At 39.4% G+C, this 25,534-nt stretch overlaps 3 protein-coding genes across 7 annotated transcripts in view; 1 reads left to right on the plus strand and 2 right to left on the minus strand.

The window, feature by feature from the left end:
- FAM184B (family with sequence similarity 184 member B) overlaps positions 1-4,602 on the plus strand; it is a 37,376-nt gene extending 32,774 nt beyond the window's left edge. For 2 of the 5 annotated variants that reach the window (XM_039698823.1, XM_039698819.1), the window contains 5 exons: positions 220-366; positions 1,575-1,692; positions 1,861-1,965; positions 2,713-2,915; positions 4,410-4,602. In XM_039698823.1, the coding sequence (XP_039554757.1) occupies positions 220-366; positions 1,575-1,692; positions 1,861-1,965; positions 2,713-2,915; positions 4,410-4,500 (664 nt within the window). In that variant the 3' untranslated portion in view covers positions 4,501-4,602. Of the gene's footprint in view, positions 1-219; positions 367-1,574; positions 1,693-1,860; positions 1,966-2,692; positions 2,916-4,409 lie in introns of those variants that run through there. The other 3 variants (XM_039698820.1, XM_039698822.1, XM_039698821.1) reach the window with 3 other exon arrangements.
- Positions 4,603-6,607: 2,005 nt separating this feature from the next.
- On the minus strand, positions 6,608-8,647 carry MED28 (mediator complex subunit 28). The gene is made up of 4 exons (XM_039698826.1): positions 8,457-8,647; positions 8,305-8,371; positions 7,376-7,488; positions 6,608-6,945 (listed from the first exon to the last, which is right to left on the minus strand). The coding sequence occupies exons 1-4, from the start codon at positions 8,604-8,606 to the stop codon at positions 6,748-6,750; spliced, it is 528 nt and encodes a 175-aa protein (XP_039554760.1). The 5' UTR covers positions 8,607-8,647; the 3' UTR covers positions 6,608-6,747.
- A 990-nt stretch (positions 8,648-9,637) lies between these two features.
- Positions 9,638-25,082, minus strand: LAP3 (leucine aminopeptidase 3). The gene is made up of 13 exons (XM_039698825.1): positions 24,915-25,082; positions 24,369-24,484; positions 23,989-24,043; positions 22,164-22,269; positions 20,850-21,009; positions 17,408-17,569; positions 16,269-16,427; positions 15,407-15,531; positions 13,949-14,037; positions 12,732-12,834; positions 11,057-11,136; positions 10,308-10,420; positions 9,638-10,199 (listed from the first exon to the last, which is right to left on the minus strand). The coding sequence occupies exons 1-13, from the start codon at positions 25,035-25,037 to the stop codon at positions 10,001-10,003; spliced, it is 1,590 nt and encodes a 529-aa protein (XP_039554759.1). The 5' UTR covers positions 25,038-25,082; the 3' UTR covers positions 9,638-10,000.
- Positions 25,083-25,534: the final 452 nt, after the last annotated feature.

A 25,534-nucleotide genomic window follows, 5' to 3' on the forward strand; every position in this document is an offset into this window, starting at 1 on the left:
TACTTTTCAAAATAATTTTTCTCTTCCTCAGTGTTAAAATATTTCTTCTCAGATTGCAACCAAAATGTCAGTCAAGTCTGTAGGCAGAAGCCAGATCTTTGCCCAGTTAACTACCTTTGCAGTCAAAAAAACTCCTCAAAAGTGCATGCTTTGATCAGTGATAATAAATTGATAATATTGAAACCTGAGAATTCAGACATATTTTAATACCAATGAAAGGCTACTGGTAGAAGACCTCAATATCAAGCATAAAAAAGAACTGGACATACTGAAACAAGATCACCGGAAGGAAATTGAAAACATAGTATCTGCTTTCAGCAGCACTCAGGCACATCTCCAAGCAAAGATTTTCTCCTTAGAAACTGCGTAAGTAATTTAACAATAAACTCTGGCTCATGCTGGCAATGAGTTCTGTTTATATTTATTATTCTTAGTACATACCATTTTTTTATTAATCATAAGTAAAATGTTATAAGGATCAAAATAGAAGTGTATAGGTATTGTCTTTGCAAACCAAAAAGACCCAGCCACATTGTAATAAATTCTGGATATTGTTTAATCTAAAGCACTGTACTTGAAGTTTTACAATGCTAAATGAAAACTTGCATATAGGATCTAGAAATTCTATGAAGTGTAAAATCATCTGTGATACCAGAGGCCTCGATCCACGTACTTAATTTTGTTCAGCAGAGCAGCATCTTTGAATAAAAGCTTCTTAACATCATTCTCATTCCCTTAAAAATTTCCAAGGAAAATTATGCTCATGTAAATAAATGCAGTTTGCAGCCCCCTGTGGATTTAAGAAGTTCTGTGGTGCTTCAGATTGAACAGGAGAGATCCCTCAGAAATAATCCCTTATATATATCCCTCCTCTTTTTCTTTTATTCCAACTGTTTAGAAGCAGCAGAAGTCCAGAAGAGAGACTTGGCATGTAAGCAGGCCTCTAACCTTTAAACCTTTCAGATGTAAAGATTTATCTTTTTATTTTAACTCAGAGATAACTCTAAGATATTAAGAGTCAGGGGTAGTCTTCTCGAAAATATTTACCCACACATTAAAAAAAAAAAAAGACATTTAAGGAATTAAAAAAGCTGAACTCAGACTACAGGTTTTGACTTAGCAGGGTTACTAAAGCAGCATGTGTATGCAAGCCTGTCTTCATGAAAGTTACAGGAATTGAGTCATTCTAAGGATTCCAAAGTTACTGGGTCAGAAAAGAGAACAAATAGATGAATATAGATACGCATAGCTACTCTGACACTGATTTCTTTCTTTAGGAAACTAGACTGGCAACATAATGTGCAAGCTTGTTATTATTTTACATAAGGGGATGGATTTTACATGGGACAGGTGTTGTGGATTAACCCTGGAAATTTATTTTGGAACTCCAGAAGATTCTATACCTCTACATAAACCATGTACAGGTGCCCATTTTATAAAAATCCAGTTTTATTGGAAAGGCCTGGCTGTGTCCCTGTATTCTAGACTTGGAACATAGGGCAGAGTATATCCAAGGTTTCTCTTGAACCTAATCTGAGGAAGTTTTATTCTGGTCTGCATTTTCTTTGGTACAGACTTAAAGAATTAGAAGAAAAGTCAAGAAAGTGGGAGTCCAGGCCTGAAGACACACACCTTATAAACTGCCTGCAAGACAAATTAAGTGAGAGAGAAGAGATTATCAAGCAGCTGGTGGTAAGACTGCTTTATATGGACATATGTATTCCAGAATCTATTGCAAGGCTCTATTCACACATTGCTTCATTCTGGCTGTTTCTTTCTGTTCTGGAATACTTTGACAAATGTATCTTTCCTTACCAGCTTCCCACGTGTTTTCATACACATGACTTTGTTTCCCTTCAGGAAGGAAGAAAATGTCAGCATTCATTTTCAGCCAACACTGAATCCTACAGGAATCGGTCATTTTCTTTCAACCCTAATACAGCATGCCTGACTCCCTCCATGAAGGTAGGATGAGCAATGCAATTAAAATCACAATTTTAATTTTGTGATAGTTGATTTTGACATTTTGATATCAAATTTGGATCGTTTGATAGAAAAATATCAATAGTTTGATAGTTTTATTCCTAATTTGAATAAGTATTTTTGATAGTTTTATTACTATTTGGATCATATCAGGACAATAAAAATGCTATCCTTTTTTTATGATGTTATTCAGTAGAATTCTTTCCAGTGCCAACCTACAGTCAGTTGTTGAGCATAGGAGAAATTTATTAGAAGTATATATGCAACATAGATAACAGGTATTTAAGCCAATATAAAACACTAGAACTCTGACATCAGTCTTCCATTGGGATAAGCATAGACATTGCTTGCAGATTTGGGAGTTGCTAATCGGAGTATTGCATGCAGTGAGGAAAATTAGGAATCTGTTTGAGTTGCTTGGGATCTGCCCTCAGCCCCTCTGCACGATATTTCTACAAATAGCCATAGAAAGAAGGGAGGTCAAGTTGGTGGAAAGCACCTTGATATGTCTAAAATCTCAGGGTCAAATACATGTTGTTTTAACTGGATGACAAAATCCATGGATACAGCATACTCTGAGAATTTAATTTAAATGCCTATAGAAAAAGATAGAAATCTTCCTATTTGGGTGTACCTCATAAGGTATTTGGGAATGAGATATTGTTAAGGTTTCATAGAATAAATTGTAAAAAATGTGTATGTAATGAAGTTTTCTGTTACAATAAAAAGCAGAAGAAAAAGGTTGAGGTGCCCAGTCGTGTTGTCAGTGTTCCGAATTTAGCTTCCTACGCAAAGAGCTTTTTGAGTTGTGACTTGAGATCAAAAAGAAGTGCTCCTCAAATAACAAAATCTACAAGCTTAGACCGGAGTTCCGGCTGCCTCAGGGTGGGCTCTCCATCAACACAGTCCTCAGACAGCAGTGCTGCCACAAGGTACTTGTCCATTTTGTATGATGATAAATGAATTCATATTTAGAATCTTGTAGGCATTTCAAAGACATTTGACATGTAGAAATACACAACAATGTAAGGTTCCTACTGTGCAGTGAACTCTGTGTTTGGTTTCCTACAGACAGGTCCAGAACTGTACTGTAAAAGTGGGCTATAATTCCTGCCCAGCAGACCTTATGCTTGCAACCCCTCCTGGTAGGGGAAAAAAGCCCAAAACAAACCAACCAAACAAAACACACACTGACACACACATCCACACCAAAAAAAATAAAAAAAAAAAATAAAAAAAAAAAAAAAAAAAAAGGGACGACACACACATCCACACCAAAAAAAAAAAAAAAAAAGGGAAAAGTAGCTCCAAGTATTTAACTAAGAATGTTGTTAATTTTGAACATGGCATCTTGGTAGATGTGGATGACATATTTTTATTTTAAGAGGTATTTGAATGAATCTAGGCCGATCATTTGGCAAAGGTTAGAGATTTGAAAACTGATTATCTTTGCTTTTTTTCTTTCTGGGGAGCTTCAATTCTTCAAATTTTTGAGTTATGTAAACGCTGTTCAGTGTTTTATAACATAAACACTCTCTTCAAGAAATAGTTAAAAATGTACGTAGCTAATATACAGTTAAAAAATCCCCAAACCTGACCACTGTATTTCAGGGCAAAATCCAGCCTTCTCAGCTATCTCCTGGTGGAGATTTAGTTATCCTGTGAAAAATGTGCAAGAGAATTCTTTCCTTGGGGGCAGATGGTGCTGACTGCTGACAAAAACAACCTGGGACACAGGCTTAGATCCTGCTTGGCAATTCCCACTTCTTTAAGATACAAACATGCTGTGTCATGCCAAATGACTGCCAAGGCAAATGGGATTTCTGTTTTAGTGGGAAACAAATGTGCAGGGAAAATGAGGGTGGCTTGGCTGCTACTCACTTAATTCTTTTAAATCAGTCAATCATAAGTTAAGTCCTATTTGCTATCATATGTTTAAAAAATCCTAAATGATGGAAAATCAGGGACTATGTAATAGGATTGATTATAAATGCCAGGTAGCGTTCAGATAAATCTTTCTGTTTCAAACAGAGCTTTTACGCAACATGTTAAATGCATAAATTGTATCTGGTATTTTTAAGAGTGAATTGCAGCTGCCATTCTCTGATTTTCAAGACTTCATATCCTTGAAGCATCCTTTTGTTTAGTTTTTTGGGGGTGTCAGGTTAAGAACTATGTTCAGATGTTTCTGCATAGCTGTTGAGCTCTGCTTCATGCTTTTCTTAATGTTACAGTCAGTACTGCTAGTCCAGTTACGTGGCTGGCACAGATCCCACTAAAACTGTAGCTGGCACCTTTTGGTCTCATCCATTCATGTGAGCACAGAACCATTCAAGGGATGATGAGTTTTTCTGGGAAAAGTATTACATGTTGATAAGATTGTAAGTAAGTAGGTTGGTGATGCTAATGCTTATTTGTTTGCACAGGACACATGGCAATGAACCACCACAAACCAAAGATGACCAAAAACAAGACCCTCAGCATCAAGAATGGTTTACTAAGTATTTTTCATTTTAAAGCAAACTATTTCCATACTTCTCAGAATTACTATAAAAGTCATTCCTGTTTTCTTTTTAGGGATGATAATCCAATAGATGATTTAACAGAAGAAAAAAAAAATTTCTAAGTTAGGAAATACCTGCACTCTCTTACATCTGGTAACTATGGAGTTACAGGCATGAATTTCAGGAAAATGCATTTTTTTAACAACTCCTGTAAAAAATGAAGGAAAAGTTTGGATACAGCTGTGTGAAAAGACTTTTTAATGAAGAGACTGTATCACTCCACAATTTCATTAAATATGGAATTTGGACTCTGATATGTTCTGTCAATTTGGCACCAGCTGAAAAAATATCTTCCTTCTGTACATTTATATGCTTGCTTCATCAGCTCTTTAAAGTAAGTTCTGCATATAATAATGTAATTTTAAAAGTTTTTAATGCTTTTTGTTAAATTAATTTTAAGCTGTACAGCATGTAGCACACCTTCAAAAATAGCATGTTTATAGCAGAAATAATTTCTGGTTTGCTTCATAAACTGTTTTATATAGTCAGCTATTTGCTATGTAATATTCCCGTTGAATTTCAATATATGTATCAGCCTGATAAATTAGGATGATGTGTATGTACGAACATTAAAGCTAGTAAATCATCCAATTTCTGTGTTTTTCAAAAGAGTTCTATGTTAATGCTGAAGTAAGTCAGACTTGTACAGTGAGTTCCAGTGATGACAACTGCACCCTTGTACCTTTTAACTCCATACTAATTTTATGCCCATATAAAAGCAAAGTGGGGGAATGACTACATTTATCAGATCATGCTAATTCATTGCCGGTAGGAAAGAACCCATGAAGAAGTTGACTCTTGGGTAATTAACCCATTAAGTGTAAAAGGCAGGCAAATGTGCAACCAGCAGCCTGCTATTTAAGACAGGACAGTTCCTCTTCAGTTGCTTTGAATCCCCATTTCATTTCAACCAACAAGGCCCAGCTACCTAAAAAAATGTTATACATGCAAAGAGGTGTACGCCCAGCCTAACCTCTCCTCACCTCCCACAGCCAGCCAGAGCTACACCAACAGAGCACTGGCACTCACTTCAGACAAAACAGCCACTGTATCTCACGGGTGGTGCAGAGGTGGGCGGAAGGGCAGAACACTTCTACATACCAACACTTTTCATCCCAGTTATCTAGTATTTTTTCCAAGAGGAACTGCTTGGTTGGAAAAGTGACTTTGGCAGTAGATTTGGCAAAAAGGCATTTTTCATACTTGTAATCAAGACAGAGATTAAATAGTGTACAGAAACCCTGATGGGTACCTTGGCATCTGTGAGGATGGAAATGTGCAGCACTGTTTTAATTACTTTTCATCCACACTGCCCCAATAACAATATAAATTTCAATACACAATTAGCAATTCTTAGTTCCAGGGTTACAACAATTAATTATTCAACTCTGCCCCCCAAAAAGTAGAAAAGTGGATGAATTAAATTTATTGCTTAGTAATACAGAGAAAGGACTCTTTTGCTATTTCTGCTTCCAAAAGCTTTTTTGGCTACATTTAACTTACTAAATAGAGCACTCCAATAGAAGGTAAATCTGTATTCTGGTCAGTGGTGGTGATCCTACCTCCACAATGAGTGGTCTGTATTTTGGAGCAGGCATTTTGGAACACCTCTTCCAGTAGCCTGAGAGTCAGAACATCAGTAATATGAGGCCTCCATTACATATCCCACTCTTTTGTGTGTGTTTTTCCATTTCAATTCATCCTGTAAGAACCAAATTTGAATATCCCAAGACACGTTTCATGAGGTGAGCCAGTATGATGGGAGAGTGATAATTCACTTAAAAAAAAAAGTGATCTGACCTACATACAGACAATTCTAAGAGTGTTTCTGTTTCTGCAGTGGTACTCATGGATAATTAGTGGATCACAAAACATTTAAACATTCCAGAAAAATCAAACACTAATCTTTGCAAATATTTTGATCATACCAAAGAGAGGAGAAAGCAAGGGCCACTCTCTCTAGAAGGAACCGGATGCATTCTGGAATACACACTTCTACCAGAAAGCACCCTGAACAGGAACTCTGAGTATTTTCCATTAAAACATAAAATCATTCCGTATTTCTGTAATAAAAGAAAATAATAAGAAAATTTATTTGGCTTATTTGTTTTAACTATATCTGCAGTACAAATTACATTATACAAAAAGCATACAAAGAACACCATTGCTTTTAAAATATTGAGCTGTGTAAAACTGAAGATTATGTTTGCTTCATTGGAGCAGGAATATTTGCAGATGCTTGTTCCAGGTAAGCTAATGGACCTTGAGGCATTTCTGCAGGCTTTTTGTGCTGTACACTGATGTCTTCCAGGACCTGTTGCCAGTGTCGCAGTTTACTCAAATGCTTCTGAATTAATGCTTCTTTTCTCTGCAATTCATTTCTTAATTCTGAAACATCCTGTGGATGAAAACATTGTGTATTAGTAAATAGACAGTATTGAAAAGGATAACCAACCCCACATAAAGAGCATGTAACTTTTTTAGACATTGAGTTTTTTGAGTAGAAAAATGGAATAATGGAAAAGTGTCTAATGATACAGAGGGCAAGCACTGTGAATGCACTAGTGCTGTTCACCTATGTCACAAATTTCAGAGATCACCATCCCCAGCAAAATCTGACTAACTTGTTGGTCTCTTCCAATGAATTATCAGCTGTGTTCCAATACTCCACACAGCAGCAGGTATCCAACTTCTCCAGGTTCATGATGAGTTATGGTAACAGCCAAGTTCTACCAACTTAAGGTACAGCATCATGTTGAGAAACCCAAAATTATGAACACAGTGATGAACCTTATCTGATCTAGCACAGGACAGGTAAATTAACATACCTCTTTAATTACTTGTTCTGGTTTCTGGACTGACAGTTGCAGTCTTTTTTGTAGAAAAAAGCATTCAGTTTGTCTTGCAACATCCAGAAACTTTTGGATGCACTGATCAACACCTAAACATATAATAACAATATTGAAAGAACAGCTTCCAAAATAATTAGATTTCAGGCTGGTAATGGTAGTGGTCTATGAAAAACACTTTTCACAGTACCTTCTAGAACAAAAATCTTCAGACTATCTAAAATAATGTATTTATAAACCAGTAAGTCCCTGTATAAGACACTGCTTTGCAAACATACAAGTTATTTTAGAAGTGCAGGACAACACTTCCTCCCTCATTTTATTTTATTTCTGACAAGGAGTAATAAAATAAATCATGGAACTTGGTTTCATGCTTAAGCAACAAGCTCAGTGTAGGGTTCTCAAATATGCACTTATTGAGGACAATATTCTGTCCTCATATACTACACACTACTGTTTTGGTAATAAAAGTTGTTCCATGCCAGTACATGAGTATAATCAAATAGCCAGAAAGGAGTTTTAAAAAGCATTATACCGATTTTGAAACGCCATTTGAGTGAAGTTTCAGAAAATTTTCAGGGACAACTGCACTTCTAAGGAGTAGTCAAGGGCCATTTTTCAAAGTCCTGTTCATACTAATATTTATTCCAGCTCCACGGAAATCACTCAAGCCCTAAAGCAGCGCTACTGAGCTGCCTGGCCGGCCCTTGCCATGTCCCTTCACTCCGCTTCCGAATGCACCGCATCACCTCCCTGGTGCTTGGGCGCGTTTCACTGCACGCCAAAAGCGGCACACTCCGCCCTTCCCGCGGCAGCCCGGGCATTCCCGGCTCCGCTCCTCTCCTGCCACCGCTCCCAGCAGCGTTCCAGCGGGAAGGGGCGGCGCCCTGCTCCCGCCGCGGGCTCACCGGTGCGGATCTCCTCCTGGTCCGTGCCGTTCACGTAGTCCTGGCTCACCAGCGAGGCGAAGCAGGCCTGCGGACAGGGAAGCACGGCGCTGAGCGGCTGCGGGGGGCCGGCGCAGGCAGGGCAGCGCCCGCCCGCGGCTGCCCCCCCTCACCTCGAAGGACGCTTCCAGCTCGTCCACCAGCGTGTTGTTGGGGTTGCGCGGCCCCGCGGGCGGTGGGATGAGGCCGGGCGGGCCGGGCGGGCCCGGCGGCGGCGGCCCCGGCGCCTGCGAGCCGAACATTCCGCCCAGCGCGCCCGCCATGGCGGCAGCGGCGGCCGCGCATGCGGAGGAGCGGGGCGGGAGCGGGGCGGCCCCGCCCGCTGAGGGCCCGACCCTCGGGCCACCCAGCCGGAGGCGTCGGTGCCTCGCTCCTCGTCCACTGGAAAGGGTCTGGCACCATTCTCTTGGCACCTGTCTAAGAGATATTAACGAGATCCCTGCTTAGACTTCTCCAGACTAAACAGACGCAGCTCCTGCAGTCTCTCCTCATAAGAGATGTTCCAGGCCGTCCGTCCTCAGCCCTCTGCTGGACCCTCTCCAGCAGCTCCACGCGTTCCTTGCATTGACCAGCCCAGAACTGGACAGGGCTCTCCAGAGGTGGCCTCAGGAGGGCAGAGGAGGGGGGAAGGATCTCCTCCCTCAAGCCGCTGGCCACACTCCCATGCACCGCAGGATAGCACTGGCCCTGCTGGAACAAGGCAAGCAGAAACAGCAAAGCCATCCGCCCCAGAGGGACCCTCCTCCTCCTCCAGCCTTTGCCCTGCCTGCGGCTCGCAGGTGCGAGCCTGGGGAAGCACTGCTTCAGCATCACTTGTTCCACAACAGCATTTAACAAAAACCCACCCGAAACCAAAATAAATTCCCACCTCATGGGCTTGGATCTCCCAAATTGTCAAAAAAACATCACCTCAGGTTTTAAGTGTCAGGTCTGTTTGATGTTTTAACTGATTCTGGGAGTAATATCCCTGCTTGAAGGGTGGCCACCTCACGCCAAGAAAGAGGGGAACTATCAGAATGACAAAAACCATGTGAGATAAGGGCAGGTCCCCCTAAAAACCACAAACATTAACTCGCACCCACTAGTTTTCTGAAAATATACACTTCTTGACATGTTTATAACTTACTACATAATTCTGTGCTGAAGCCATGCTAATGCTGATTACACAGCATCATTTCTGCCTCAGTACATACCAAAAGCCGTTTAGTTTTTCTAAGGAAAAAATGCCAGAATGGTGTTTCTATGGAAAACTTCGCAGAGTTCCCATTGACACCACCTACAGTTCACTCAAAACTGAGGTACATCTATCATTGATTGTTTATTCTCAGTCAAAATTCACATTCAAATAAGGTATTTTTGCTTACAACAGTTATGCATATTTGCATATAAAATAGGTGTCTCAATAGTTCCCATTATCATGTTTTGGTATTAAATATTTCAGTAGTTCAAACAGAATAATTTTTATTTTGCTGCATAATAGGGTAAGGGATGAAAAATCTCACAGTCGAGATATTCTTTCCCAAGTAACATTTTATAAAATGCATTTTTAGTTAATTGCCATAGTGCAAATATGCTTGGGGCATTAATTTATGAACATATGATACCTTTTAAGATTTTTTTTCTTAAGGCAGAGTGGATGATTTTAGAACAAGTATTTTTATTTGGCATTGTGACTGTCTTGACTTAATCGAGCTGCAAACTCCACGAGCGTTCTCGTGGGCCGCCCTGCCATGCCCTTGCGGAGATAGGGCACCTCGTCTTTATTTGACATGACCCCAGCTATATCCAAATGAGCCCAGTGAGAGGCAGTCACAAATTCCTTCAGGAATGCAGCAGCTGTGCATGCTCCTCCAGCTCTGTGGGAAACAGAAAGATGTATTGTTCCCAAAGCAATTCCAACATCACAAATATCAAACAAATAGGTTGAAAGAAAGGGGCACATGGAAGGTATTGGTGCATCTTACCTGCTGTACTTTCCAATGTTGCTCACATCTGCAAGAGGACAGTCTGTGACTTGTTTTGTGTAATGCTCAAAAAGAGGCATCCTCCAAACTCTGTCCCCTGTCAAAATGCTGGCCTGAAAAAAACCCAGTGATATTTTGGGAACGTCTTTTTCTAAGTGCACTTGTAAGCCCTGTTTTCATGCATGCTTCTTTTTGTTTAGGTTTTACCAGTCTAAAAACCTTCAGCCCATTGGATATACACTGTTTGCAAAACAAAACAGGCAATCCTGCTTTTTAAGTACTTTAGTGTTAGCCATAAGGCAACATCAAAAAACCATATTTTTTTCTGTTTTTCCTTTTTCCTGACAATAGAAATCCTTTCCCTCAGAAGCTTCCTTCATCCATCAGACCTCAGCCACTCACAAGGCCTCTCTGAATTTCTGTATCCATGTTGTTAAGCAAGATCAATTATCTTTTTAACATGAACTAATTACTGCCAGTAGTCCAGAGTTTATGCATATGTAGTGAGTTATCAGAACATGCAGATCCCTAAGATGTTTGGTGTACGATATTACATCTCAATGAAGAGCTAGTAATTAACAGTCAATATTATTTTCAACTAAATAGAGTACTGACATCATTCCTCTAAAATTTCAAAACATAATAACATCTCTCAGATTTGCATAAAGACTTTCAGTAGTCTACTGACTTTTCAATAAGACATATCACTGAATTACTATTATGATTTAACAATAATGCAGGTGACCTGCCTCATAGAGGTGAGTCCAAAGCCAGGATGAATTTGTGAACACTCCAGCTGCAGCAGATCCCAATGCAACATCCATGGCACCTAAAGAAACACACCTTCAAGTTTATATGACGAAGGCAAAGGTGGACTTGAGCTATTCCTTGCATCCTAACTCCTCAAAGAACTTTCCATTTTTAATTCCCATTATCAGTAACAGGTATTTATCAGACTGCAAAACTTGAAGACTTTAGTATAGTGACATTTTTGAAAATCTGAACATCTTTAGAACATTTATGTATTCTAAAAAACCACAAGAAATCATAAAAATTATATTCTGTTTTCCATGAAACTAAACTTTCTGGTTTCAGATTGATGTTTCTTAGAAATAGTTCTAAGATAATGTATTAAACAATAACAGCATCCTTTTAAAAACCATAGATATTATTATTGTCATATAGAAAATACAAGTGAATGGCTTTTTCCAGTTTATAGACCTCTACAATTTTTGAGCTGTTTTCTCTTTTGTGAATTTCACTTACATAGACTTATGCACATCATGTGTAAATCTACTTGATTAAACATTTAATTTATTAAAATAATCCTTATCAAAATATTAAACCATAGGATTAGATATTTATCTATTTGATGCCCCAGAATTGCTTATCTAATACCAACACTTAATCCTTAGTGAGATGAAAAAGAAAATAAAAATAGTTTAGCAAAATATGTCAAAGAAATTTCTATGGGAGCCCTCCTTCTTCCTGCTTGGTGCCCAAGGATCCCAGAGAGGAATACTTTTATACAAGCTAACAATCTTAAAATCAGTTTCCCCTCTGTCTATTGAAATTTTCCACAGCATTTGAACTGGTAAAACTGATGGAACATAATTTAAGGCATTAGCAGAGAATCTGTATAAGCATAATTATTTTGCTTAGCATATTAATTAAGCAACAGAGTAGAGTCCTGTCTGAATTACTCTTCCACGTTTGCTTTTATTGCAGCTACAGTCACCTCACCCATGACAGCTTGTTAGTGAGTTCATGCATACAAAATTGCTGGTTTTAAATTTAAATTTACAACTTCATTATTATACAGCTGTAGAGATGAAACAATTAAAACACATAATGCCTAAAAGTATGCAAATTACACAAAAATACTTCAGTCAAACAAATTCCTGAGGAATGATGACGACTCTCCTGCCATCATGGAGGCCTGAGCCAGCTCAAAGTGGGAGAACTGGCACTGGCTGGGTCAGAGCTCAGGCACTCAGCAAGGCATTCAGGAACCTGTCTGGGCTCCAGTGTGCCAGATGGACTGGGCAGGACTCTTCCATGAACATGTCACCACCTCTGCATCACACAGGCCTGGGAGCTGAGAGGGTTCAGCTCAGAGATGGAAGAAGCACAGGGAAGCACTGTGCACAAGCACTGAAGTCTGTGTAGGTTTTCCTGCTCTTGGCTCCAGCTGGGCTGAGCCAACCCAACTTCATCTCCACTGCTGAGCATGTACCCTGCACATCCCCTCCCCACTCCAGAGACACACATGCTGTGCTCACTGCTGTCATGAAACATGGAAAATAATCTCAGTTGCCTTTGAATTAAGGTGGGGTTTACATACACAGCACAACTACTCCACAGCCCAACTAATGAGTAACACAAAACTAACTTCAAAGTGAGCAGGGAAGAGACACTGCTTACCTGTTAATGTTGCAGCATTCACAATAGCCCTTGCGTTAAAATTATGGGCATAACAGAGAGCATCAGCTAACAGCAGTCTTCCTTCTGCATCTGTGTTATCTACCTTCAAAGGCAAAATCAGTAAAAAACAGATAAAGTATCATAAATGTGTCTTTCACTGATATATTTCTCACATATCTTAAACAGTTGTTGGATAGAGACCCTAGAAACTTCAGATAATGAAAAATTTAGTCAAACTACACTGAAAAAAGAAAGAAAAAAACATAGTATTGATATACAGTTATATGTAAAAGCAGTCTGTGGCTGAGGTAAGTCATCCTTCAGCACTACAACCTCCTCTGCATGCTGGGTGTCTGTACTGCTGGCTCCTCAGAAGAGCCTGGAGATTGGAGAAGTGTCTCAGGGGAGCACACGGGCTGCATCATGTGCTTGAAGCTACCAGCACTTTCTTGCAGATTTCTTCTCGGTGGGGGAATACATGCCCAGTCTTTTTCCCTCAAAGCAGAGGGTGGCTGAACTCAGTTTTCAGAGATGAATGTAAAGAAATGGAAGGTTCATCAAGTCAGAAGTGGCAGAATCACAGAAATTCAGACAAAAAGAAAGCCATCTACTTCTGCATTAAATCAGTGATCTACAGCACAATGGCTTTCAGTACAATTTAATCTATTAGATGAGTATGGAACCATTTGTAATAAATATGAAATATGTATCTTGGGTACTGATTTGGCAAGCTCCTTTGAACCAACAGCCCCTATGACTCAGAGTTCTGATTGTACTGAGCATTTTGGCAATGTAAAGACTGTAGTTACATCAGCAGGAAACTGATGTCTTACTCTGATGTCCAGATAGCAAGGAATTCACCTCAAGAGTCTGCTGGAAGCAATTAAAGTTATTTATTTGGACTTCGAGCCTGAATTTATGAGCATTGTAACAACCTCTTGTGCCAAATGAGCTGTTCCAGCATGCTCAATAGATGACCTTACTTTGCAGCTTTTCCTAGCAATTTATAAGACATGTCCCATCTCTTCAATCTATATTCGAAAAAATCCTACCACAGCAATTTCTAGTTAGTAACATGCTTCTTACAATTTTAAAAACAGTACATCTGCACTGCTTATCTATAAGTGATTTTTTTCAAATCTAATCTGACTCCAGTCAACTTGGTTAGTTAAACCAGTTCACTAAAAGTACCCAAATTCCAAGTTTCACATGCATACCTGTATTGTTTTTCCATTCTTGGCTCTAACTACATCTCCAGGCTTGTTTGCCTTACCACTGGGCATATTTTCACAGAGGGGTGCCAAACCTTAGAGAGAGAAAAAGAAAAGTGAACTACTAGTTTTTCTTCTCAGAAAAGCTGTAGAAAAACCCCACTTAGATAAAGTCCAAATACCTCCTTAAGAAAATAGTACGAGTGTAATTTTGAAATTAAACTCAAAATCCAAATTTTCCCAGTTAATGGAAGACACAGGGTCCAGTTTTCAATCAGTGAAACTCCTCTGCATGCTGCACCACGAGGCTCTCTCACATACACTACTTTACCACTAGGGTTTTCTTCTACATTTTTTCCAGACAAGTGATATCAGAGGTACAATACATACTATTTTTTGTCTCACATATACAATTATTCACCGTAAAGGAACTTACTTTCTTTCTGCAGTTAAAAACTTCTGAAATAAACACTCTGAGCCATTCAAACTGTGCTCATTGTATAATGTCTAGAGTGGTCCAAGGACTTGTCACATAACTCTAACATTACCAAGAACAACTAGAAATGAGCAAAAAACAGGCTCAGTGTCAAAACTGCAACTATGACTGGGATCATGGAATGAATAAGGAAGTTCACTCACAGGGAAAGCCTGCACCTGGCACAAGGTCCACAAGTGGGGCACCACTTCTCAGTGGCATGATGTACAGACAGGCTGCACTGCCAGCCCTCCCCACCGCGCACTCGGTGAGGAACGCCGAGGCTGCGCCTGGGCACCGCTGCCCTCTCCTGGCTGAAGCACAGAAGTGACTAAATACCAGCTCACTCAAAGTCGAGCTTCTCAAACTAAAACTTATTGCAGACCATGTTCTATGTCATTGCCAACTGGTCTTGCCACAGCGTCTGAATCAGCTCATTTAATTTTACCTCTGTAGAAAAAATAAACTTTTTTTTTCCAGTGAAAAATATCATTGCACATGCATAAAGGTATCAGCAGACTGGTATGGTTTTAGTTTTCTGCTGAGATATTCACCTAATGAAACTAGAGCTGATCCCTCTTCCTGTTTACTTGTGGCACACACTTATAGAGGTAGCTCGGCACTCCTGACTCCTTTTCCTTCTAACTGCTTATACAGAGATGCACGTTCCTCTTGTAATGAAGGATCAGGACTTTTCAAAGACTCACTGGCAGTATCTTTATTGACAAACATTTCTCACTTAAGATGTAAAAATCATACCTTAAAAATCTTCATTTGGTGTTCTAATATTTTATTCAAGTAAAGAACAGTAATTTTTTCATATGCAAGTAAAAATGGAAGAGAGATTGAGCAAGGGAATGAGAGAGGTAGGTCTGCAAGAGTCCATGCTGCTTGTACATGGCTTTTACCATTGCTAATACTAGAAAAATACTCTCTCACAGAATCCTGTAGAACTAAGATTTTTGGATTCTCCATACAAAACCACTTACCAATTATGTTCAAAGGTAGATTTAGAGCTGCTGCTGTCACAATGGCTGAACAGACAGTTGCTGCCCCTCCCATGTCTGCTCTCATGGCATCCATACCCGATGACGGCTTCAGGGAAATGCCACCACTGAAACAAACAGCTCAAGTTCCATGTCACACACACTGGTGATGTTCTGTCCGTCAGTGTGTGTTAACACCAAATATCAGGAAATGCTAGACCTGCTGCTCCAGGTACTTCTACAACCCTAGCAGGTGTACTGGAATCAAGGTATCTGGGTTTTACCTTTCAGATAAAGTATTACTTCCTCCTAATTAGGAGACCATAAAAATCCAGGTAAACTGCAGTGGAGTAACTCATTGGTCTTCATAATAGCAGTGCACATAATGAACAAAATAGTACACTTGGTAAAAATCAACATATGGATGGGGAACTGACTGATAATTCTTCAGCAGTATGTGACATGAAAAGTAGTTATAATGAACTGCTGCAAAGAATGAACTATTTTCTATTTCCTTAGGCATCATCTCGATGTCCACTGACATACTGCAATTCTAAACACGCAAATTCTTTATCCACAGGTCTGTTCAGGACAAGAAAAAAAAATACCACCTTCTTTATTTTATTTCCTTCTGAATTTCCTTCTTTCCCTTACAAGATGATGTCATATGAATTCCTACTTTGGATAACTGATGTTGTCTTATTGCCAGAAAAGGCAGCACAAGCTACTATACAATGCAAGTTCAGTGGAATGGCACTGGAAGACAGTGCTGAGCAAAGAAAAGGCATCTCCCTGTTGAACATGAATAGCAGGAAAGCATTTTGTCCCTCTAGTAATTAAAATATTGGCATACAAGCATACATACCTGTCAAATGTAACTCCTTTTCCTACAAATACCAACGGGGAGTCATCTGTATTGGCACTCCCTAAATAGTGAATCTCCAGAAAGATGGGAGGTTCAGCTGAACCCTTAGCTACACTCAGGAATGCTCCCATCTCTTGTGTTGTTATCCAAGACTCTGGTCTGGAATAGAAACATGTATTAGTTGTTTTATTTTTTTTCCCAACTGGACACTTCAACTAAGGTGATTTTTTTAAGATATCATGATTCTTGATAGTTTGTAAACAAACCATTTCATTTTAGTTAGTTATTTTGGAAACTGTAGTTTAAATCCAACCACTACTACCTTTTTTGGTGAATCAGAAAAATATTTCTTCAGTTGCACTTTGATTTTTTGTTTTGTCTTGTTTAAAAAACCCAACAAAACAACAGCTTGTCTACAGTTCCTGCATCAGAAACACTGATCTTTCACTTGCCTGTGAGGCTGTAGATGCTAAAGGTATGTGAAGTAACATATTGCAGCAGGTTACCTTTAGCTTTCTGCTAGCAAGATTTCCCCCAGTCTTTTGCTTTCAACAAAATAGCCTCCAAAACTTGCACAACCAGGAATAATTTCCACTACAGAACAGAAAGTAGAAATTCAGGGGCAAGAAGCACCAGCTGTGCAAATTCACTTGCCAGGGCTTTTATGGCTCCATCTCACATTTTAAAAAACTATTAAAAAAATCCCAACAGTAACAGCAGTAAATAGAAGATGTTTTATTACCATATCCATACAAAAAAGCAAAGGTATGTAAAAAACCCACTTGGGAAGAAAACAAAAGGTACTTAATATTAGCCCTCTGTTCACTGAGGCTTCTTTTCCCAGCACATATGCTAATTAAGCAATAACTGACTGCATGACTAATTGACAGTTAATGATTTTACTGCATCATAGTATTTTGCTTCCTCTGCAAACTAGCAGCTCACTTAATGCTTGACAACAGCCTGCAGTCTGGGCACCCCTCACACCTTTTCCCCAAACACTTCCCCTGCTTTTGTCATTTGAAGTAGCAAAAGGAAAATGAGATTTAAATAACTTCAGATTTTAATAACCTCAAAGGTATCTTATTTCACTGTTATGGTCCTCTACAATACAGAGGAATAATTTCCATGAAATTTACCTTATGTGCACCTTCACATTGCTGAAAGTTCTGAGCTTCTGTTCAATATGTTCAGCAAATTTGATTGGAGTTATATAATTAGCTGGAGCCTCCATAAGGTACCGAGCAAGATTCTGCCCCTCAGCGTAGATAACACCTTTTTGCCAGGCTCCCCTTTCAGCACTAAACAACAACAATGATCAGGATTATAGACATTTGCAAAAGTAAGAAAAGCATTCAAATATTCTTTTTCTTAAAATGCAGTATCATTAATTTGGAGAAATTAAGAATACCAGTTATCTTAGTACAAGGACTCTAGCCTAGTAACTTGTCTCTGGTTCTAGTCAGTGCCAAACAATTCAGAGAAAGCTAGGAGAATCCAAGAGTAGACAGATGGAAAATTATCTATCCAATTCATTAGGTCTTATCCTAATCCTTACTAATCAAAGATTGGCTTAAATCCTTAAACACAAGGTTTAATACCCCTTCTGAAGTTTGTAATCACATTACTTTTAACAGCCTTGAAAGTTTTTATTTACCATTTAAAGTTTCCAATTCTGTTTCTCCCTTTACTGAAATATGGTTATGCAGGAAGAGTGGGATTTGGATCCCATTTCCCAGTGCACTCAAGGCACTTCACTCACAAATGACAGAGCAAACATCACAGAGCTGCCTGTATAGGAAATGGGGAAGTCTCTCTGGTTACTTTGACAGATGACCAGTACAAAACCTTCCCTTTTACTAACTAATGACAGAGCAAGCACCACAGAGCTGCCTGTATAGGAATGGGGAAGTCTCTGGTTACTTTGACAGATGACCAGTACAAAACCTTCCCTTTTACTGAGACAAATTACTTTATAAGTTATCACAAAGCAAGGCACTGAACAGCATTTTGCCTCTAAAAAGAGAAGGACAATGATAGAGGAATGCAGGAGGAATACAGAAATATTGCCTGGATATGGAAGGATGTAATTAAGAAGCAAAATGTCAGGTGACACTGAAACTGGCAAGAAGTGGGAAAGGTACCTAGAGGACTTCAACAGGAACACCATCAGCAAAAGGTAGGACAGGAATAACACTGTTCACTTGCTAAATGGTGCAGGTAACCTACTGAACACTGAGAAGGCTGAAGTTCTCAAAGCTGGCTTTGCATCAACCAAGATCTGCTTCCAGATGCCTCAGTTCTTTGTACTCAGCAACAGTTTAAGAAAGAGGGGCACACGTCATGACAGGAAGAGCGACTTAGGACTTAGCTTAAGGATGATAGACATACACAAGTCCTTGGTAGCAGGCAGAACACACCTGAGGGCCTTCCTCAGTTCTTTGTACTCAGCAACAGAGTTTAAGAAAGAGGGGCACTCCTCATGACAGGAAGAGAGACTTAGGACTTAGCTTAAGGGTGATGGACATACACAAGTCCTTGGTAGCAGGCAGAACACACCTGAGGGTTCTGAGAGAGCTGGCTGGCATCACTGCAAGCCTAGGCTCTTTCAGTTTGAAAGATGTAACTGAATGTGGTCCCTGATGACTGAAAAGGACAAATATGCACCTTTAAAAATGCCAAGGAGGATATAGGGAAATATATAAGACTAATTCCTTAGAAGTTTGTAGAGAAAGTAATTTTGAAAGCCATTTCTAGGTACAGGGAAATATATAAGCCAGTTATCCTAGACAAATTCCTTAGAAGTTTGTAGAGAAAGTAATTTTGAAAGCCATTTCTAGGTACATGAAGGACAAGATGGTCACTGCGAACCATATTTTACATTTGCAGCAAATTCCTGACCAACTTAAATGAATTCTGTGACAAGAGGGTTTGTCACAGAAGACCACAGAGGATGTAATTGACCTTAAAGGTCTTTTCCAGACCAAACTCTGATTTTTCTTGACTTTAGCTAGGTTTTCAGACAGAATCCTTGCAGACAAATTGAGAAAGGACCACAGAGGATGTAATTGAACTTAAAGGTCTTTTCCAGACTAAATTCTGTGATTTTTCTTGACTTTAGCTAGGTTTTCAGACAGATCCTTGCAGACAAATTGAGAAAACATGAATTGAAGCAGGAGTGTGTCTGAACACGGACACATCTCAGAGCTGCACAGTAAGACAGTAGCAGACAACAATCTCAAGTTTCAACAAGGAAAAGTGCATAGGACACAAAGAAAAAAATTCACTATGAGTGTAGTTAAACTCTAGAACACTGGAATTTTCAACTCAGGAGATATTAAAATGTGGACTAAACAAATGCCAGGCTTTAATGTTGTATATAATGTCCACTTTATCCCTAATCCAAGTTGGAGCTGGATGGAATGACCTCCAGAAGTCTTTTCCCACTTAAATTACTATATAAAAAAATTTACTTCCATAACTGGTCATAGGACCATCTGTGTTTTCACGAAATGTTTATTTCATACAAATTTAATCAGTTTCTAAAGTATCTGCAGTGCTACAAAATAGGAAGAGTGTTTATTTTACATATAACTTATCAAGACATGCTTAATCAAGAGGCTTCCACTTTATTTCACTAACTTCTTTGTAAGGAAGAACTTGTACCTGCTTAAAGCACATACAGGAAATTCCTCTCCCCTGCATGACAGAATATCCTATACCAAACATCTAAAGTCCACTCCAATAATTGTTCTGAAACCAAAAGCCCTGGTTCTACTTTCTGCTCTCAGTAAGTGATGTCTGTTTAGAGAGCAGAAGAACCCAGGTTCCTCTTATTGCATAACACTCTGTGAATGAAAATATAACAAATGAACTATGTAAAGTATATCCATAGCACATTGGTCTGGTGTCAGTTAGCATTTCCTGATTCTCCAAAGGATTTATCCATTCATGGAATTTGAAATATCTGTTCTCCACAATTCTGGCACACAATACCACAGAAGTCCTAGTATATCACAACTTCTCTTCAGGTAGCTTTTGCTTTTTATCCTGGTCCTTCTTTTCTATGGAGCAGTATTTATTTACCCTTAATCTCTGAATATGGCATTAAAACACATGGAACAAACACTATAAATATATATAGTATATATATACTTGAGATGCAAAATACTTCAAGGAATTCAAACGAGTAGGAGTTAAGAAGAGTACTGTTGCTAGCCCTATTCTTTCAGTTTTGTTTTTCTCATGCACAAGCATACAGTTTAATAAATAAGCAAAAAAACAGATGAATAAATAGGCAAGCTTTCCTTTGCCATCACCTTCCATGAAGCTGAGGAGTAACTACAGGTTTCTTTTTTTGCTTCAGCTCATTATATTCATGCAATCCAAGGACAGCACCTTCTGCAGCTGCTTGTGCATCTTGAGATGTAAAATACTTCAGGGAATTCAAACGAGTAGGAGTTAAGAGTACTGTTGTTAGCCCTATTTTTTCAGTTCTGTTTTTCTCATACACAAGCATACAGTTTTATAAATAAGCAAACAAACAGATTAATAAATAGGCAAGCTTTCCTTTGCCATCACCTTCCATGAAGCTGAGGAGTAACTACAGGTTTCTTTTTTTGCTTCAGCTCATTATATTCATGCAATCCAAGGACAGCACCTTCTGCAGCTGCTTGTGCATCTCCACAGGGGTCTACTTCCACACAAGGGATCTCCAGATCCTGGATCTGCCTGCAGCCAACTGAAAAATACAGCATGGCACAGAACTGAAGGCCAGCTATTGCACAGATCAGCTGTCTGAGGTGATCAATGGGACATTGCAAGGAAAAAATAATTTTAACTAGACATAGCTGAGTTTATAAGTAAGTCAGTCAAACAGATAATGCAGTAGAAGAATTAAAAATGCTAATGACCGTACACTGGCAAATTCTTACTAAAAATATCACTTTTATGAATTATAATGGTGAATTATAATTATTAAAATGTTTCACAAGAATAAAAAAGGAAAGACCACAGTTATTCTGACTCTTAAAAGTTCATTCTATAGCAAAGCAAGGCTCTATCATTCTGGAATGCTATGAATTATGACTATCTACAGGTATCAGAAATTTGTCATAATTTAGATTTTTGCCAAGAATATGACTGTTCTTTTCTTCCAGATGAGTTTAGATACCGTTTCATAAACTATGTATTCCATAAATTATTTGGGAGCAAAATAGAATTTAACTATGTTTAATGTCAGCTAGAAAGTGAACATTAATTAACAATGTAAATGGCAGCTACAGGCTAGCACTTTGGACAAACAGCTATCATCTCCAATCAGACTATAAAGTCTTCAATGAAAACTGCTTATTTTACACACTTAGATGCAGCAGTCATCCTTGATTAAGATAAGCCCTTTGTGTCTTCAACAGATAACATACTGAATCATAGTACTGATGTTGTGACAGATATTGATTTCTAACACAAATATCTCAGTTATGAAATAAGTATGCCTACTTAAATATATATATTTATATATAAAAATATATATTATATATGTGCGTACGTAAGTACAGAGTGACTATAAAGTGAATTGGTGATGCTCCTCAGCCCCAAAATACAAATTAGACAAGTGCCTTTTCAATGTCACACTGTTTAGGAAAGTTATTTCATAGAAATAACTGCAGTTATTTCAGTCTTCAGATTTCATTTACATTCTTGATAACTCCTTGCTCACTAAGGAAAAATTTACATGAGTATCAGTGACAAGTACATGCATTTATCAAACCATGCAGTAAGTTGTGCATTTCAAAACAAAGGCATACCTAGACTTGGTCTTCAAAAGGGGAACATGCTGCAGAACTGCAATTGCTTTACAGACAAAATGCTTTAACAATTTACAAAATATTTAACCTGCAACAGCTGTACGGATGTTTTCTTTGCCTTCATTCCAGTTTTCTTGTTCATTTATTCCAGCATTCTTCTTACCCAAGCCAACTACCACCACACTTGGAAAGTCCTAGATGAAGCCAACACACAAATGGATTAATTTTTCTCATTGTTACAGCCACAGTGGAATTGTTAAAAAGACTTTACTTTCCAAATCAAATCAAGCATAGCATTAAAATAGATGCAATACTTTTTCTGTATCAGGCACTTTCCATTACGAGTGCCTGCATGGTGCTGCTGTGCTGTGCTCCCAGTCATTTGCCACAGGCATGCAAGTCAGTTATTCTGTTATCCAGTTAATAATCACGTGCAATACACATGGCAGACAGGGCTTTATACTCAATACATGGTAAATCTGATACTCCCAAGGGCAAGCCTAAGAGTCCTTGGAAAGCAGATCCACACTCCAAGCTGTAAGGACAAAACTTATCTGGAGAATCATAACCCTTTTTGGCACAGTACTATGTTCAAGACAATAAAATCACTTCAAATGCTCAATGTGTTAGCTCATCCCAGGAGCTCTGCTGGCAGGATTTGACAGGTAGCAAACCAAAGTTGCACAGGGTTAACCTTTCCAGAGCTCAGGAAAACAATGTAGCACAGCAGACTACATGCTTGCCTTGTAAGCTGTATACAAGTGGAAGGAAAGAAGAAATAATGAGTATTAAAGCAACCTTTTAAGAGTGAAGTCAAATTTGCACAAAGATCCAAGCTATATATGTGAATGTATATAATGTTCCTATGCTCTTAAGAAAAAAGTAAATTAATGTTAAGCTTTCCCATCTCTGTCAGCCTCTAACAATCAGCTGTCAAACTGCTACACTGAAGTCTTTTAGTCCACAAAATGCTTAAACTTGTGTTTGCTTTCCAGAAAATCAGTGATACCAGTTAACATTCTCCTGTCTTCTATTGCAGATATTTGCTACTCACTTCAGAGCCCATCCTGTATGCAGAACTGGGATAGTGGGACCTGCAGTGCACTCAAATCCCATGAAATTTCTGAGAGCCTTTTTACCAAGTCCGGTGTCACCTGCGTGGGGTGTCCACACAGGAATTTATACATGGTAGGCAATTCTCACTACAAATGGATTTATTTCAGATTATTTAAATAGCCTAAATGTAAGAAGCAGTTGCTTAGAGAGAAACACCTAAAGTCACATCACATACCTGCCTAGGCCTTACTAGGACTCCAAAAGGCACAAATCATTCCATGTTGGTCAGCTTCACACATGTGCATTAGTTCTATCCCAGCTTCTCAAATGGAACCAAAAGCCTGACTTTGAGCAGATGAATCCTCATCTCATAGCCTATTATGCCTGCTTGAAGAACAGCCCCATAACTTGTTTTCAGACGTTTCAAGCACCTGACTTAAAACCTCTGACAAAAGCCTATGAAGGGACTACCTTGTCTTAGAACTGTCAGTCTGGAACTTTGCAGTTCTTTGCACCTATCAGACTGACTCCTCACAGACTCACCCCTCCTGGACACAGGAGGCACAGAAGTCAGATACAAAACTGCCATGCTTTAGCTCATTCAAGAGCAGCTATTCAGAGTACAGCACCTTTGGAGCAGACTTGTTCACATCCTCTCCATTTGCAGCATGTTGGAGGGAGTACAGAACTGTGCAAAAGGCTGTGCAAACATGGGCCATGCAGAACGGAGTTGAAACAGTCAAGAAGAGGGAAGAAGAGCTATCCATTCATACAAGCAGTGAACTCAGCATAAAATTAGATGTAAGGAAAAACTTTACACATCAATCAACTATTATACAAAACCCCAAAGTTCGTACCTGATGCAAACCATGAAATACACGTGTTTTCCCTTTCTTCAAAGGTGGCCCACATCTAGGACACAAAAAGATTCTTTCAATACAGAAGGCCTTACTTGTGATCAATCTTACAGTACTGCATTTACTCCACGACCACGCAGTGCACTTGGATGCTTGGCTCTGTGCTGATTCAGAGCAGAGGACAGCTCCCATGAAATTTTTGCATGTTTGCTCAGTGACTGGTTTTATCATGGGAGCTCCCCTCCAAACTGTCAAAGCAAATAGCAGCCTGACAGCGATATGAACACAGACAGTAATAACGAAAAAAAAAAAAAAAAAAGTCATTCCTACTGGTATTTGTAGGTACTTTGGTCCATTTCAAAAGCTTATCACACACTTACAGAGACAGAAGTGCTCTCAGCTTTCCAGACACAAGCCTATCAAAAGCATCTCCCGCACTAGTGAACTGGGCAGCACCATCATCCTTTTCACTTGAGTAGACTCCCAGAACAAGACCCTAGAAAAGGACACACGTTAATGTAAACAACACGGAATTTAGAGACCCATCAGAGAGTAAAGAGTGTTCAAACCACTGCTACTTCTGTATGCATTTATCTAAGTTTTTCAATTTATCTCACATGATGCACAGCGTAACAGTTCTGTAAACCAGGATCAACTACTACAACTACTTTAAAGTGTGAAAAGGAAGCCAGATACAGCATAAGTGAACTTACAATAATTTTGCCGATCACATAAAGACAAAAACTCTTTCAATCAGTAATTTTAAGTACAAAAGTTTCTCCCCGCCAGCGCAGACCTCCAGTTTGGTACATCCAAGAGAAGCGGAGGGAGCCGCACCGCTCCTGACAGCTCCGGGGGGCACACGGGGGGCTCAGCCGAGCCGAGCGCGGAAGGGACACGCAGCCCCCGCCCGGCTCCCCGCTCACCTTGCCGGCCGCGCCGCGGCTGTAGCCCCGCGGCGAGGGGCCCTGCGCCGAGCAGCTGCAGGCGCGGGGCACGTCCCGGGCGAGGCGGCGCGCAGCCCCGCTCCGCACGCAGGGCAGCAGCATGGCACCGGGGAGGGCAGCACGGAGGGGAGGGACGGGAAGGGAAGGGAAGGATTCACAACAGAATGCAGGGTTATCACTGCAATATCAGAAGTAGATTTATGGTCAGCAAAAGCACTGCAAGGAAAAGAACTGGTTGGAGTTTGCTGACAGTTTCTGTATTGTCACTCTGAAGAGCATTGAACATGCACTGGATTTTAATTTCAGGTGATTGACATATTTTTTGTTTCTTTCCCTGCCCCTGAAGTGTAAAGCATAGATTTTAAGTAATTCATTTTAATATGTGACAATAAGACACCTTATGACAATATGTATAACAATATATATGTTTGCTTTTCCATACATCTTTAAGTGGAGTTATGCTGTTAGATAAGCAGAACATGGGCCTGTTCTCTAGGAGTCCATTGCACTTCCCAACTCACAGCTTTTTCCATGAAGTGGTGCAGGGACAAATATCATGTTTTATTAAGGTCAGCAGCACTCAGAAACAATGACTGAGG

This window comes from Passer montanus, unplaced genomic scaffold (assembly GCF_014805655.1).
Source record: "Passer montanus isolate IOZ18808 unplaced genomic scaffold, ASM1480565v1 scaffold13, whole genome shotgun sequence".
NCBI classification, from domain to species: Eukaryota; Metazoa; Chordata; class Aves; order Passeriformes; family Passeridae; genus Passer; species Passer montanus.

Coding starts and splice junctions, on each gene's coding strand:
- LAP3 (XM_039698825.1), bottom strand. CDS start 25,037: ATGCTGCTGCCCTGCGTGCGGAGCGGGGCTGCGCGCCGCCTCGCCCGG. Junction 24,485..24,914: donor GCCGCGGCGCGGCCGGCAAG/GTGAGCGGGGAG, acceptor GTCCTTTTCTAG/GGTCTTGTTCTGGGAGTCTA. Junction 11,137..12,731: donor GAATGCTGCAACATTAACAG/GTAAGCAGTGTC, acceptor GTGTTTCTTTAG/GTGCCATGGATGTTGCATTG.
- MED28 (XM_039698826.1), bottom strand. CDS start 8,606: ATGGCGGGCGCGCTGGGCGGAATGTTCGGCTCGCAGGCGCCGGGGCCG. Junction 8,372..8,456: donor AGCTGGAAGCGTCCTTCGAG/GTGAGGGGGGGC, acceptor CCCTGTCCGCAG/GCCTGCTTCGCCTCGCTGGT. Junction 7,489..8,304: donor CCAGGAGGAGATCCGCACCG/GTGAGCCCGCGG, acceptor TTATATGTTTAG/GTGTTGATCAGTGCATCCAA.